Source organism: Dromaius novaehollandiae, chromosome 2 (assembly GCF_036370855.1).
Source record: "Dromaius novaehollandiae isolate bDroNov1 chromosome 2, bDroNov1.hap1, whole genome shotgun sequence".
In the NCBI taxonomy this organism is placed as follows: domain Eukaryota; kingdom Metazoa; phylum Chordata; class Aves; order Casuariiformes; family Dromaiidae; genus Dromaius; species Dromaius novaehollandiae.
The window spans coordinates 147,717,451-147,733,992 of NC_088099.1; the positions used below are offsets into that span (position 1 = coordinate 147,717,451).

General features: G+C 40.3%; 1 protein-coding gene across 3 annotated transcripts in view; it reads left to right on the top strand.

Annotated features, from left to right (window-relative positions):
• The window catches only part of RUNX1T1 (RUNX1 partner transcriptional co-repressor 1), a 115,631-nt gene that overhangs the window by 7,045 nt on the left and 92,044 nt on the right, over positions 1-16,542 (top strand). The window contains exon 2 of one of the 3 annotated variants that reach the window (XM_026099754.2): positions 12,626-12,798. The exons of the other annotated variants lie outside the window; for them this stretch is intronic. Within the exon in view, the coding sequence (XP_025955539.1) occupies positions 12,711-12,798 (88 nt within the window). The 5' untranslated portion in view covers positions 12,626-12,710. The remainder of the gene's footprint in view (positions 1-12,625; positions 12,799-16,542) is intronic. 3 annotated transcript variants of the gene reach the window in all.

Genomic DNA, 16,542 nt, shown 5'->3' on the forward strand with positions numbered 1-16,542 from the left:
CCCGATGGGCGCTGCCCCCGGCACACGCGGCACCGCGCGCCATGTGCCGTCCCGGCCAGCCCTTCGCCGCAGATAAGCCGCGGTGTGTGTTTAACGAGTACAAAGCCCGGCCGCGCCGCCGCCGCCAGCAGGTAACCGCCACCCGCGGCGTGCGCAGGGCGGGAGGGCCGGGGACACCCCCCTCTCCCCCTCGCCGGCCGCCTCCCGCGCCCGCTGCGCGGTGCCGAAGTCGATAAGCGCCCGCAGGGGTGAAGACGTAACGCCGTTATCGCCCCTCCTCGCCGGCGGAGGATTTACACGCCGAGATTAGCCCGGGGGGGACGGGATCTGCCTTTTGTTGTGCGGCGGCGAGGGAGGGGGGAGGCCGCGGCGCTGCCCCTCCGCCCGCCGGCCGCGCCCTGAGGTGAGGGCGCCCCGCCCCGCCCCCCGCCCCGCACGCCTTCCCGGGGGGGCGGCGCGGCCGGAGAACAATAGGTCATTTAGCGACCAGGCTTTAAAAACAGCGGGTGCGGAGGGGCGCGCGTGAAGGGCGGCCGGCGGGGGCGGGGGCGGGGCGGGGCGGGGCGGGGCGCGGCGCGGCGCGCGGCGGGCGGGAGGGAGCCGCGCTTTGTGTGCGCGTTCGCGGCCCGGACGTGGCGCCCGCGGGGAGGGCGCGGGCGGGCGGCGCGGGCCTGCGCTTGGTCCCGGCGTGAATACAACTGCGCAGGTTGCTGCTGTGCTGGGGGGTCCTCAACTTTGAAGGCGCGGGGGGGGGGGGGGGAGCAGGGGATAGAAAGTGCCCCCGGGGGGGTTGGACTTCGCTACTGGGGGATTTTTCATTTCTCACCAGATTAAAGCACCGAGTGCGTGCGCGCTGCCCTAACGAACGGCTTTATCAACAGTTATTTCTTAAAGCAACATTAAACAATTATCTTCAGAAATATATTTAAAAGTTTGCAATATTTATATTGCTGTTTCACTTTGTCAGGTGTTTGCACGGATAGATATATAGATACGATCCGGTAACTAAAAGCCTAATTAAAATTTGTTTAAAGCCAGAGGGGCATGTAGTCTTGTTGACAGCAGCAGATCGATAGGGTAAGACAATAGAGCCCCATTATTTTACTCCCATTGACTGAACATATTGACATTTCAGGTTTGCGATTGCCTCACTGAGCATGATGAAACGCTGAAATTCACAACCCAACTGTCTGGAGTGGCACATATATTACTGTATGTCATCTCTGCCTTCAGGTTACCTTATCGCTGAAGCAGAATGGTAATGGATGGCAGCAGAGTACTTCAGAGGGTTTAGGGCTCGATCAGTTAAGAAGCTGACACATAGCAGGTTTCAGGAGTATCTTTAATTACACCTAGAATTATGTACGAGGAAAGATGGGCCTTGTTACCTGCTGCTGCACTTCAGAGTTTGCAGGCTCGGAAGCAGACAGGATAACAAGGTACTTATGTTTCATATTTTATATACATGGCTTGATATCTTAAACTTCCGCAAGAAGAGCCCCAGGACTTCTGGCTGCGCTGCTGGCGTGCTCGCCACGTTAGCCAGGGGCAGCATCTCCGCCACAGCCTGGATGCTGGAGATGCAGAGCACCTGCGAGGCCTTCGCCCAGTGTGTACAGTGCGTCAGGAAACAAAGAACAACTTTAAATAGATCCCGGTTGGGTTCCTCCCCCCTCAGCATCCTCTCTTGACAAAGCCCAGAGGATGCAACACAGAGCGAACATACATATATTTTCCCTTAGTATAAGCATTGTAAAAAGAAATGTCTTTTCATGCAATATCTGTATGTATATGCATACTTGCATATGTTAATTGATGTGATTACATATAAATGCATTTATAAAGAAGACCCAATGACTACAGGACATCCAATGTGCCTTATTATTTCAAAGTCTTTTCGATGTTCTTTAAAATCTATCTGGCTGCAGAATGAAACCCATCAGGGTTAGGCAGAGATAGAGACCAAAATTAATTTAAAGCAGACAAAGAGCTAGTATGACAGAGCCACTAGTGATTTAACTCATTTTTTAAAGTAAGTGTAATGAAAATAAAAAATGTATTCTGAGCGTGCCATCTACTCAACAATTGTTGCCATCAAGTGGACTGCTGATGCCCTTTAAGATGGTAAAAAGAAAACTAGTCCTTTATACCATTTTCATGAAAATGTTAGGTTTCTGTTTGATCAGCAGGTGCTGTTGAGATGAAAGCCATGTGTAAATTTTCAGAAGGCCAAAAGTGTCAATTCAGAAAAGGAAAGTGATAAGAGAAAATGCAATCAGTTTTCCTGTTTTCAATTTGTGCAGGATTTGAAGAGCTGTTTTGTTAAACTGCTACATCTGCTCCAATATGAATATTGAACTACTTCCACTAAAAATAACACCCTATAATTTGGAAGCCATTGCAATCTTTTGTTAATGCAAGTGGGTTATTTAAAAAAAAATCTATTCTGAAAAATCTCCTGCCTAATGTGCATTTCTGTTTATCGGCACTTTTATCTTCAGCAGATAAAATGGCATTATGCAATTAGGACCATATCTGTTTAGACTGTAAAAATGGCACTGGATAGCTGAATGTCAGTATATTGGTAAAAGGGTTTAACTCTTATATTTAAAATAATTTTGTTAAAAACTATGATTGTTTCTTAAAATTGTGAGTTACTGCTTCCTAGTTGTAACAGCTCTGGCTTTACTTTCTATTGAAGATCTTAGGCAAAGTAAAAACTGTTCAGAGTATTACAGAGCATTCTTTGGCTTGTTTCATTCTTACTATACCTGCAAATCTAAGTCTAGGCTGATCAAGGGCATTTTAGTTAATGGGGCATTTGGAGTAACTTTTTCCATAGTTAAATAAAATGATTACATTATCCTTGAATGCATATATACAAAAATATTCACTGTTGTAGAGCTGCTAATCCAAGTGAATTTTATGAACCTGGAAAGCACTACATTGGTAGAACATACATTTTCTATCAGAGGCATCTCCAGAGAAAATGGCATTATTACTTTTTAATTAAAAAAAATAAAAAAGATCTAATGAGAAAAGGGTTTGTTTCTTAATTTTTTGAATAAGGATCTTAATCAAGAAGTGCTCATATACTGTTACATCCATTGGAGGCCTACATACATAACATGGGTAAACGTGCTGGGTAAAACAAGAGTTTTTCATTTACTTCTTTATTTTATATTTACTGCAACATAGAGAATTACCTGGTTTTAATATTAGAATGGGTTTTGATTGTTGATTTCTAATCTAGTAGTCAGGAACTCTGTTCTTTGGCAGGTGTATATACGGGAAAGGGCCTTGGTGATGCTTCTGTTCAGTTTTACAATTGGATTTGTAAGCTTTTGACCTTGGGGGATTTTCCTCAAAGTGAGCTACAGATCAAAAATAATTAAAATTCGATAAAGTGAATTTTAAATATAGAATGGATTTTATGTGAGATCAGCGCTTGTGGTAGGTTGTCTAGAAGTCTGTGGCATGTCTGCTTTATAGTTTGTATTCCCAAATGTAACTGTGCGCACACATGTGCATAAATTTATGCTGAATGACAGAGGGATGATTATTTATACAGATTTTATCCAAAACTCTGTGCGCTCCTGAAACATAACAAAAAGCCTCCCCCCCCAAAAGACTGTTTACATCCTGTGACAGTCACTAGAATCAAATTTTTTAAAAATGAAAGTTGTTTCTTTTCCTCCAAATCTTCTCTTCCCCAACAAAGCTAACCCTGTTAAACCTCACCTTCTGTGGGACGTATACATAGTTATAGACATATGTATGAGAAGTAAATATTACAAAAAACATAGCTGATCAGGGCAAAATGTCTGTAGCCTTAAATAGCTTGTGGTATCTGTCAGTAGCAGAGCCAGAGCTAAAGAAGCCCTACCTTGGCTCCTTTGGGGATGTGAGACCCTAGAGGAGCTGCGTGCTAGTGCTGAGTTCCTCCTAAGCAGTATTACCGAACAAATGCTCTATCGCAACATGTTGCTGGAGCTGCTGTCTTCCCAAAGAGATTTTAAACCAAGGTGCTTCTTGCTTTGGTCGTAGGATTTTGTGGTACTTCTTCCTGGGGTTGTGGGGGAATCTAACCCTAAAAGAGAGATAATAGCTTGGTATAGAGCATCTGCATTTTCTCAGCGCTTTCATGAGTGCTCTGTTTTCTCTCTTCTTTGCCAAAAATTCCGCATGCAGTTTTGCTGTTTGCTATCGAATAGTTGCCATATTTAACTTCAGTGGTTGTAAATGGAAATGTGAATAGAAAGAAATCTTTTCGTGCTAGGTTTCATTTTCTGTAACGTGTTTTGGGATGCCTGGGAGAAAGGGTATCCTAGACATTCAAAATATCATGAACACATATGAAGAATATAAGAGAAATTCAGAAACATGCTATTTCATATATATAGTTGTTCATATATGATATGGTGACTTATTGAAGTGATATTTTTTCTTTACTTTGTGTTCTCTAAGAATTTTGCCATCTTAAAAAACTGCAAGTACAGCAATACAGTGGTATTCCAACAATAGTATTAGTGAACAATCCCATATTGCAACATGCTGACACGTGCTCTTCACGTGGTATTTCATGATTTCTTCAGTTGTCTCAAGAACACATTTGATTCATTGCCACTTCCTCTGTTAGCCAGGCAGGTAGAGTGTGCTGCTTAAAGTAAAGTAAGTATCAGCTAAAGTTCATAGAGGATAATAGGTTCTTTTGGAAATTAGGTTGCTGTCTGGAAAGACATAAGACTCCACCTAGTGGAGTGGAATTAATCTGCAAACAGTGGCATGCAATGATAAAATAATAAAAAATATATAATTTATGAAAAGCCACGTTGAGGCAGTGAATAAAAAACAGGAATTTTGTCAGGCATCTGGGGAGATGGTTGCATGACCATTGCTAATTGTACAGGACTATAGTTACTTTTGTAGCTCAGGAAGGCTTAAGTATGTCTGCCTCGTTAATATGTAATTTGCATAAGTAGTAGTTATTACCACTAGTCATTTTCTTGTGTGATTGATTTTATTTGGTGACCTATTGAATAAATTTTTAAATTTGCTGATGATGACCACACAGGTGCCCCGTTAGGTTGTGCTTCAGGTGTCATCTTTCAAATCGTTTAGTCAGAACCCCCCATCCAACCCCCAAAACTTCCCCACATCTTTCCATTGTTTATTTGCCAGAATACATTTTCTACTTTTTGTTTCATCTACTTCCATAAACAGCAGTGTCTGGCTGCTGGTTCTCCATGCCATCATGACAAGTTGGATGGCATATCGAGTAAATGGCTGTGTGGCTTTTGGTGGTCTCAGGGCTTAACATTCTCTGTTAAGAAGCATCAAATTAGTTAGGATTTTGTACCTGTGCTTTTCTTCCCCATTGGTTATATCGTATTGTGTTACTAGGGTGTAATACAATGAAGTTTAAAGCTGGGAGGCAAGCAAATGCCCAACTTGAGCAGCAAAGATACTGTCCTAAAATCCTCTTTGAAAATATTATCCCAGCATTTAATCACACTTGTGTTAGATGAGTTCAAGAAGAGAGCTGCTGTAGACCAGCTCAAGCACTGACAGTGAGAGAGAGTGAAGCTATTGCCAGAAAATGAGATGATTAGGATGCAACAAAGGAGACAGAATGATACTACTGCAAGGGATATTTGGGAAGAATGCTCCAAAGGAGTGCTTTCAGTAACATCCAGGTGGGGTTTGTTGCCAGAGCCATTAAAGCATAGTGGTGCCAGAAACCAGAGAAAGCTGCCAACAAATTTAGGGATAATGGTACCTGGGGGTGTGCTATCAATGGATGGTAGTGCCAGGATGATTTTTTATTTTATTTTAATGGTGGCATTGCTAAAAGTATTTAAGGGTAATGTTATAGAAAGGGTTTTAGTGAGTGAAGTCACTGAGTGCTAGGAACCATTAAGCAAAAGCTGTTTCATGACTGTGCTATTTATTATTTTTAAAGCTTGTTGGCAAACCACTTAATACTAGAAAAGGACGCTGCAACCTGTATTAAAGCATACTGAAGAAGAGCAAGGAAAACATTGTACTGAACTGAATAATGTAGCTTAATTTCTGAATGTTACATGCATTTCATGTGCACCGTGATAAATAAATGCAACTCCAAGGGCCAGTGGAGTTTGTAAGTGTTGAACTGAAGAGTATTTGAGCTCAGATCTTCAATGGTATCCACATGCCCAATTCTCACTGAAGATTGTGCCTTTTTGTCTAAACACCAGTCTGTGGGTCTGGACCTCAGGCTTCCTGCACTCCCATCTTATTCCTGTGATCTTAATACTTTGCTGGAACTGCTCTGAGGCTAGACCAGCTTTGGCCCTGATGACAGTATCCTGTGTGAGGATAAGTGGGCTAGCTCAGGTCTTAATGGAAAGTGAGTCATGCTCTTTGAATTGTAAATGATGGACTTACCTGATGAAGAATTACATATAAAAGGAGAGAAAAAGTCTGTTCCTTCAGTAATGATATTCTCAGAGGTTCCCATTGAGTCCATGGGGCCAGGATTCTTAAATTTTATGTCCCAAGAGCTATAAAACAATTTCTGAGCCAGCTGCGTGCTCCAGACATTTCTAGAAAAGTGTACAGCTACCGCAAATACAGCTACAGTAGTTTTAAGGGTGGATCGATGTGTAATGCATACCTTCTGATGCGAGATTTGTTGGTCCCATCCTCATCCCATGAAGTTCATGGGAGGTTTTGGTGTTAGTTTTCTTCAAAACGTTTTTTTAAAGCCGGGCCTCAATGTCCCCTCCTCTTAGAGAGAGATTCTTGGCCACTGTTGTTTCTGTTGTCCCGCAGCTACTCCTCCGGGAAGAGGATGGATGGGATCTCTGTGACACTGCCGGTGGCAGGGCGTGCTCCTGAGGAGTTCACGGGAAGCAGGTGGCTGCGTTAATTGTCCTTGTGACGAAGGCCCGCTCCCAACTATTGTCCTTCCTGGAGGCAATTTAGAAATGGTCAGGAAATGTCAGGCTAATACGTACCCACAGCGTCGCTGCTCTGTGCAATCATAACAGTTTGAGGCGTGTGCCAGGCAAGGGAAACTGCGTAGGAGTCCCTGCTATCCGTCCTAAGTTGCGTGACTAATTGGCTGGAAACGCTGAGCACCATGGCTGCAGAGTATATTTTATATTGCAGGTAGAATCCACCTAAATAACAACGCATTCTTCTTTAAAACAATAATGAAAAGGTAGTTCCCTAACATACAGTATCTTCTTTTTTTGAAGTTGTCGATAAAAGTCCTAGGTAAGAAAACTACAAAAACATACTGGGTGCATGAAATATTTCTAAGAAGGATGATCCTCTTTTATCTGCTCGATGGAGGATAGAGGATGTAAATGTATTTTCTACTTAGGCCACTGGGGTTTTGATTGTCTTTGTTGCAACTGTGCTATCAGTATTCCTAGATCCCAAAATGGCAGTCAGTGCTGTGCTTTTGAAAATCAGTTAGGGTCTTGCTACTTCACAGAGCTTCTTGTTAACCACTTGCTTGATTTTTAACAGTGAAGGCCCACAGCATTGCTGTGTATCTCACTGCACGTGTCACACCTAATGCTGTTAGTCAGGTTTGAACTACCAGTAATATTTCTTTAAGTGTCTTTCAGTGTCTACTCACTGGAAGTGACATGATTTGAATAATAAATACCATACTAGTTATTTGTCTGCCATATGAATTTCTAGTGAAAACTCAGAGCTTCTGCTCAGGTATCCTCTTGGTTTTACTGAGACTATTTGCCTAAATAAGGTGGGCTGCAGGATTATGTGGCTGGTGAATCATACTGGTTTCTGAATCACTCTTACAAAATATCAGCCTGAAATACTAACAATAATGAGCACGTTGTGCTTGAACTTGTATGTCATTTAAAGAATAGAATCTTAGAGCAGAATATTTTGTAAAATGAATGATTTCCCATGTTTGTTAAAAAACACTTTACAATGTACTTCTATCAAACCCATTGCATCAAGAAAAATATCTCCAGAAGGGAAAAGGTGTCAGTATTCTGTGAGAATATCTGATTTTTATCTATCTGTTTTCTGAGGGTTTTCTCTGTGAGATCAGCTGACAACAGCAGCAACCAAATCATGTTTGCAGCTGGGCAATTACAGTAGACCCTAAGATCTGTGACTGTCAACCATGAACACAGATGCTTTCAAAGTTCTGTTTTTCTTCCATGTGGAAGTCGTTGGCATGGAACAGATGCCTTCATTTTGGAGAAACCAACCTCTGGATATAATTGGTTCTCTCTTCTCTTGTCCTCTAGGGACAGTCCCTTACAGATGAAATTAGATGAAGGAAAAAAAGACAGAGACACACACATGCACACATGACATGAAACAAGAGTTTTCAGGATTTCTCTGTGTTTTATCACATGGAACTGTTTTGCAGCTGGAAAATTTCACTCCATATTTAGCACTCTGCACACATGATGTTTATGCTATATGAAAAAAATTCAAATTAAAACGTAATGGTCAAAGTATATTATTAATTTAAGTATACTTATTTTGAAATAAGTCAAGTATATCCGATCCATATTACTTAGGTTTAAGTGTTGGCTTCTGCACTACTATAGATGCTGCAGTGTCTCAGAAATTAAAATTAAAGTGGCAGAATAGGCAAGACAGTTTGAAAAATCGAAACTTCTATTGCAGTGATAGAATCAAAGTGTTTTCATCACCTGGTTTAGTAGGTGTTAACACAGGAGGAAAAAGTCATTTGTGCAGTAAGTAGTTTACTTCAAATTTCACCTAGCATATGGACATTCAATTAGAGAAAGACATTTACAGGAACTTGAGCGGAATTAGTCTGATGAACACCTGTGATGAGCCATTGCTGAGAGTCCTATGGTAGGTACATTAGAGATTGTCTCCTCTTACTGTCAATACCTAAAATGGGATGATGCTAATGGGACTTCCGAATAAGAGAGGGGGGAGTCTGTCTACTCTGTCCCCATCAAAGGCTTTTGTTCCCCTTAGGTGTAGCAGCTACCAAACTGCTGCAGTTTGTGTTCTGGTGTAGTAAAATAAATGAGTACCAGCTTGGAGTTACTTGAATAAACTCAGTTGTGAGCTGTGAGAGCTCAGCCAGCCCTGTATAAGGAGCGGAGATATCCCTGGGCAGGTGGGTACTTCCGTGGGAAGGGTGCAGCAGGTGGCTGCAGCTGGGATCAGTGAGTGCCAGGGGATAAACCACCGCTGCTGGTGCCTACCAGCCTGGAGTGTGTCATCTCTGAATGCTTTTTCTTTCTAGACTTTTTTCCAGACATAAACTTTGTGGTTTAATGTAACAGTCCAGTTTAATCACCAGGTGTAAAATTTGTTTAGGCAATTACGTGGATTGGCTGCTGAACTGTAGACCTGTGGTTGCTTGAAGGTGCTGAATCTTTGGAAGAGTGTAGGTCCTGGTAGCATATCAGTGACTTGAATCCTGAGCTCAATTTTCAGATTTGAATAGCAATTTCCATATTTCATGTGAGAAGTTTACTACTACTGTAATATTTGCATTGCTGAAAGTTGAGCAGAAATGTCACCAGCAATAAACACCAGCAGGAGTTCTCTTGGTCCTACCTTGGTCTTGGTAGTTGCTTGATGGAACGCAATCTGCATTTTAGGCACTTGATGTAAATAGATGCCTGTAATGTGCTGTGGCCCTTTATTTTTTGCTGACACCCATGAGGTGTGTGAGTGGAGGGCATTTATTACGATTTCCAGTAGTTAGAAGAAAGCCCAGAGAAAACTTCAAAACTGGTGACTCTTCAGCTTTTATAAAGGAGGAGAGAGATTCTTTGGTATAAGACTGCAGTTTTGATTTGCAGAACTTCAGTGCAACAGTGTGTTTCAGTGTTGTATTTCTGAAGAACCATATATTAAGTTAAAGGAAAAATTTAACTAGAGAAATGCTTAGGTGATGAAGGGATTTCTGGCAGTGACTAAGAAGTGCAGTATTGGTTGATTTCTTTTGAGGCTGATTCTGATATTTGTAGTCTTTACATCCTATTAATTCTTTGAAGATAAGCTGATACAAGAATGATTTGCCAGGGCCAATGGCTCCTCTTCTTAAAACCTTGTCTCAGGTCATATCCTCCTTCTCTCCATATATGAGATAAAAGCACTGTGAATATGAGGTTAACTGAATTCAAATAGAAGACTTTCTCGAGTTATTGCATTCCTTAGAAAATAAATACATTTCTCATATGGTTGAGATTGATCAAAAAAGTATTCTGTATGCCAGTGATTACATTCCCATCTGTGATTAAGGTTTTCTGTCTGCATCTGGTTTTCGCATTATATTTCTGTAACAAGAATCCTTTATATGGCAGAGTTCACTTTCTGTATTTTCTATTAGCTGCAGCTTGAACTACTGCACGGATCGCAGATTTACACATGTGGTTTTCATTACTTCATACCATTGAGAAAAAGTAATATTTGTTTGGGAAAGTATGTTTTTCAAAATTTCCATGGTAATACAACATGTTGATCCTTTTCTATAACACTCTTGTAAGACTACAAATTGTTCGAGGCATTCTGCTTTCAGTGGAGTTCAGATTTTAGACAATTTTGCATGTACAGTCTAAGAGCAACAACAGTTTACAAATCAGGAGGCAGAAATACTTTTAAAAATAGGTTAGCGTGGAGTGGGTATGGCAGAATGCATCCATCACTTTGGAGAATGTGGCATGTAGAGAAAATGGACTTGGGGCTGAAACAAAGGAAGAGTAGTAAGTTAAAGTGATGTCTTCATTGTAAAGTGGACGACAGATGGGTATATATTTTTTATTTTTTTAAGCAAGATGCTCCAGATAACTTGTTTTTGTACAGCAGGAGATTTAAAAATCTTTTACCAGCCGTGAAAAGGAGTATGCCGTTCAGTAGACACAAATATTAAATTGTTATATGTTACATAATTTAACATATTTGATCATAATTATTTCTAGTGGCCAAATTAGTAAAGGTTAACAAAACATGAATACATTTTTACAGATGGCTGCTGTATGTAATTCTGAATCCAAAATATGATGTTAATTTAATGTTCCACTGTAAATCCATATTTCAGCCAGATTGTGCTATCATCACTCAGTAGAAAGTTAATGTTTAAATGATCTCAGTGAAATTAGTAGGGCCACTTGGTCAGTAAAGTATATTTCAGTATTGGTAGTGGCATGAGATTCTGGCCATAAAAATCAGAGCAAACAGTAACAACAATTTAGGAAATATTGTATGCATTTATGGAAATGTAAGATGTTACACAAAAGTTTGAACATTTGAAAAACATATATAATTCATGATAAGGCACAACTGAAATGTCATTTTTATTGCCTATATATGAATATGGTGATAGCTAAGAGTTGCATAAACAGGAATAAAAACAATTTTATAACAGTAACTATTGCACCCAAGTTCGGGAATCCTGACTGTATTTTGGAGATTATTTTCCAAACGCCAAAGACAATTGTGTCATATTAAAAGCTTAACAGTTGCCAAATGCTGGGTACAACCCTGCAGTCCTTGCATGCCCCTTGTTTTCCTTGTAATCGCTAGAACTTGGGCTTGCGTCAGGGCTGCAGAGAAAGGTCCAAGAGCCTACACACTACAGAAAGGCCTTAAAATGGTAAACTGCTTTGTTCTGTAACCTTAGCATATAAGGTTTGTTTGGATTTGAGGAGGAGTACTTTTTCAGGGAGCAGTTTTTGGCATAGATACGAACGTGATCTTGTGAAAATACCTTTGGGCGATAGATACATTTTTTTGCGATACGATCTAGTCCAGGAGACGGTTTGGGCTGGGTCCTCGGTTAGATGCATGCAGCTGCGGCCAGATCCTTATGCATGCTTAACTTTATGTCCTGACATACCTGAGCAGTGGATGCAGACTGAAGCATGTACGTAACTGCGTGTGCCTAGCTCTCAACAACTTTCTGCCTTGACGTAATTATGAACCCCTGAAAAACATAATATTGTCTTGGAAAACGTGACAACCCTATAATATAGCCTCACACTAATTATAAAGGATTTGTGTAACCCAGATAAACATTTGGAGTAGATTTTGGAGTAGGAGAGAACTTGCCTTTTCAGAAGTGGGATGATGATTTGTAAATATATCAGTACCTTTTTGATCTCCCTTTATTGAAATTGTTTGCTTTTCTCTGACTTACAAATACAAAGTGGTATAGGGTTGTGCAATTAAAAGGTCTCTATTTTTAGTAAGCATGTTTGTTTAATAAATTATTCTCTAGAGCATCTGTTGATCCAGGTAAAGTATATAATATTTTATTTTGTATGAATATGTTTAAAACCAATGATTTTTGGAAATTTAGTAATAAGGTATTCTCATGGTAGACTACAGGCTGCCCTTACCTTATTGCCCACTGTATGTCGACTGTTTTAAATGGGCACCTTATGAAACAGGCTTTTGTCCAAGAATTTATACAGTTTTAAAGTACTTCCTTATATTAACTAAGAAATTGTGGGTAATTGATTTAGAATGATAGCATTTCTGTCTTCCTTTTTTAATTTAAAAGACTGCTATTATCATGCAAATGAAGGGGTGTGGTGCTTCAAACTGGCTGTGATATGTGCTTCTTTTTTTTTTTTTTTCCATTTGTTGTTGTCAATAGAAAAGATTGATCTCTGGGCTGGTGAACGTAATATCTGTCCCAGTCAGAAAAGGAAAGAGGAAATTAGCAGAGCGATTGGTGGAGAATGATATCTGTCAAAAGAAACACTTGGAGAGCACTGAGTTTAGTGATAGGTGACTGCCGGAAAAAAGGGAACTTTGAATTTTGTCAAGGTAAGGAACAGAACAATATTTGATTTTGTAATGTACGTACTTTTTAGAAGTTATTTTTAATGACTGTACCTTGCCTTGTAAACTGTAATTATAAAAGAAATCTTTCCCTTTAGCCTCCAAAGCGCCTTAAATCAATCAAGGTGTTGTCTTCATTTAAATATCACTGAAAGTGAGTACAGTAATAACAATAAAATCCCTCAGTCATGACTTCTCTAAAACCCTCCTTTGCCTCTGAATACATCTGTGTGTGAAATTTTTAACTTTGTTTTTGTATTTTTGATGACATGGGTGCTCTTTGTCTGGAATATAAATGTTACTTAGCGGGGCTATAAAAATAGTGAAGTTCAGTTTATTGAACTGTGAATTGGCACAGTATTTGCAAACAGGTTAAGGGACAGTTATAGTTCGTTTGCCAAAGGGTTGTATTTGCAATTTAGAGGAAACTTCTAGTAAACTCACTGCATCGGGAATCTGAGATAAATTTGACTGAGATGATACTCAGACTAGATATTTGTGTTTCTTATATGGAAGGGTCTTTACCATACTTGAAAATTACATCTGCTGTGATAAAACAGAACTTCTGGTTAACTTGCAGCTATCATTCCTGCCTTTACTGTATCTGTGTTTTTTTTCTCCTAAAACTGTGTGTCTAGATAGTGAGAAAGCTGCTAAGCTGAGTTTAAGTACTTTGCAATACTCCGATGCTTTCTTTTCTAGTATTGGACCGTTTCTCCTATGACATCATTTTCATAGAGAATGATATAAAAAAAAAGTGAACAAAACAAGTCCGAGTACGCTAGGCTGTGCTCAAGTTAGTTCTGAAGGCAACTAAACCTTGATTTAACCGCTTTGCTCTGAGGCCGCTGCCTTCTCCGCGGCCACGCTGCTAGGTGGGTGCAGTCTTTGCGGATGGGGCTCCCCACAGTTGAGAGAGCCGGTAGGAGGCTCTGCACGTCACTGCCGGGCCCCGGTCCGGAGTTGAGGCTTTGTGGGAACATACTTTTAAAAAATGAAATCCTATTAAAAATGAATTTGGCTTCTAAATCTAGTTCCTAGCTCGAGTCGAAACAAGCAAATGCTTCTCTGGGATCTTGCTGCACAAAGGCAACGCTGGAGAAGGATGAATGCTCTTAGCAGAGTTACCGCTTCCATTTTTATTTCGCTAATTTAACAGTATGTATTTTCTGACTAATTTTCCTCTGTTCTTTTATCTATGGTCTCTTTTTCAAAGTGCAGTAGTACCACATATAAGTGGCTGTTGGTTGCTTTTTCTTTCTTTTTTTTGAAATATAGGTCTTCATGAAGTATTTTAACAATAAATTAATAAAAAATAAAGTTTTCATGCCAGAAGCATGCAGTGATAGCATAGTAATGGTGAACTTACTGTGGTTTATTGCTAGCAGAGAACATGCAAGATAATGGAAATGTGCTAGAGCTTCAGAGAAATGCGTGTTTGCTAATACTGTTTATTTCTGTTAGAAAGAGGGAATGAGTATGACTAAAATTCACTTCATCCTAATAAAGCCCAAATGATCATGTTGCACTAGTGAAATGCTCATGAATGGGAGGGAACATCATGATGCCCCTTGGGCAGGTCAGGCTGCCTGTGTCACCTGGGTGGAGGCACATCCTTACCATTGTAATGTTGCTGTATAATAAATGAGCCCCTTACCTGTGCAGCCCTGGTAGTGTAGCTTTATACAAAAAATAGCACGTCCTCTCTATAGGGCAACTTACAGAGTTAACAACAATAGTATAGTTTTCACCTTGGCAATTAAGATAATGTAGAAGTGCTTTGTAACTATATATAAAAGAGAAAGTGACTGGTGGTGGTTAGCAATTATTAGATCTTTGGGCATTCCCATTTTGGCATTTATTTGAAGACCTAAATCTGGATGGATGTGTTTGTCACACATTTAAAAATTTTAGTCAATAATCTTAAACGACCAATAAGCTCCGTGCTGAAATTTGGATGAAGGATGTGGAAGAGGTGGCCGGCATTGTCCTGCGTGTGTCTTTGAAGTCCAGCAGAAGCTGCTGTGATGTTGCCCCAGATTGCTTTGCTCTTTGTGCGCAGAGCAACTTTCCTCTCCCTTCCCTGGGCAGATTTCGTTCTTGCTGAGATTGGAAGGCACCATCTTTTTGAATGACAGGATGAAAGCTGTAAGTTTCATTAAAAACAGAGATAGTTCAGAGCTGAAATTTTCCCACAGAAATGTCTAAAGTCATCTTGAATTAATATGGATTGTGCTGTGCCCCAAAAGATTTGACTTTCTATTTGAAACCAAAACTGAATAAAAGGCCAAATAAAAGGTGGTTGAGTCTGCAGCCTCCTTAAAAGCAGTGGTCTCCTGTAACTTTAGACGGTCTTTGCTTGGGTGATCCCTTTCATACATGCTCACCCTTGTTTTGCTACTGCAGTGTCTTTTATTTTTCTCAATTTTCTTTTTTTATCTTTATACCAATTGCTTGCTCACTTATATATCTTAAAGACTGCAGTTTAAATAATAACCCCCCCTTCTAATATATAACAGATGCAAAAGGGTTCTTAGGGACGAGTGTATTAGAGACACAGGATTGTCACTGCGCAGCTCACAATCAGATTTTCCTCTGTTCATGTGGTGCACACCTGTGGCTTGCTGGCATTGGTCTTGATTGGAGTGTGAGAGATCTTAATGAAAAACAAAGACTGGATGACTAGAAGAGACGCCACGGCACACACGGGTTGCTTCACACATCGTAAGGAAGTGAAATGCTGGATACGCTGGTTTTTGAGAGGACGCGTTGTGCTGGGAGAGTGCGCTTGTGGGACCTTGCAAAGAGAACCGGGGTCTCGTTTATGGCTGGCTTGCAAAAAATGCAGTTTTCTCTGCAGGTCAGGTTGATTTGGAACAGTTGAGAGTGGTGACCATTTTCTTCAGCTTACTTTCTGAGCCAATAAGAATATACTGGGCAGGAATCCAGCTTTTGAAGTACAAAGAAAATAACCTATAATCTCTATAAAACATTGGCGGATGGGGAAGAGAGGAAATTTACAGAGAGCAGCAGAGTTAGAGAATAACTGTGTTAAAAGTAGAATATAAGAAGAGCTTGTGCCTGACTTTTAGTTATTTTAACTTGAAAATACACTCTTTAAAAGCTCGGAGATGAACAGACTATCAGCTCTCTCAATATGGTATATTTATGAGTAAACTGAAACAAACCACTTTACCTCAAGCTGGAGTTGCCTTTTCAAAGCGATTTTCTGAGTTTGCTGAGTTTGGTTTTTCTTTTTTTCCTCTTGGTAATAACTGTGGCTCTGATAACATTAATGGGCTTTGCCCCACATGGCGCTGCGAGTGTATTGTGCCACTGCTCACTGATCCCAGGTCAGTGTGATGCGTGAAATCAATTTATTTGAATCTCTTTGCCTGTATAGGAATTTGGCAGCGTGCCAGTTGTTTTCATTTAATGCTCTTTGTGTTGAACACAGACAAGCAGGCAGGCTTTTGTATTCCTCTTTCTTTTGGTCTCCCTCTTTCAGCCAATATTCTATTCTGTGGATTTGCAGAAGTAAGAATATGTTACCTTTTTAAATCATTTTGTTTAAATAGTATTTAAAGAGCAGAGAAAGTAGGTCAGTCACAGAGCAATCTGTGTAGGGCTTTTACAGAATAGAGGTGGTAACACCTGTCTTTGCCTTCTTCATAGCTTTCGGGGGAAAAAAAGGGAGGAAACACTGGAATATTTTTGTAATGCCTACTT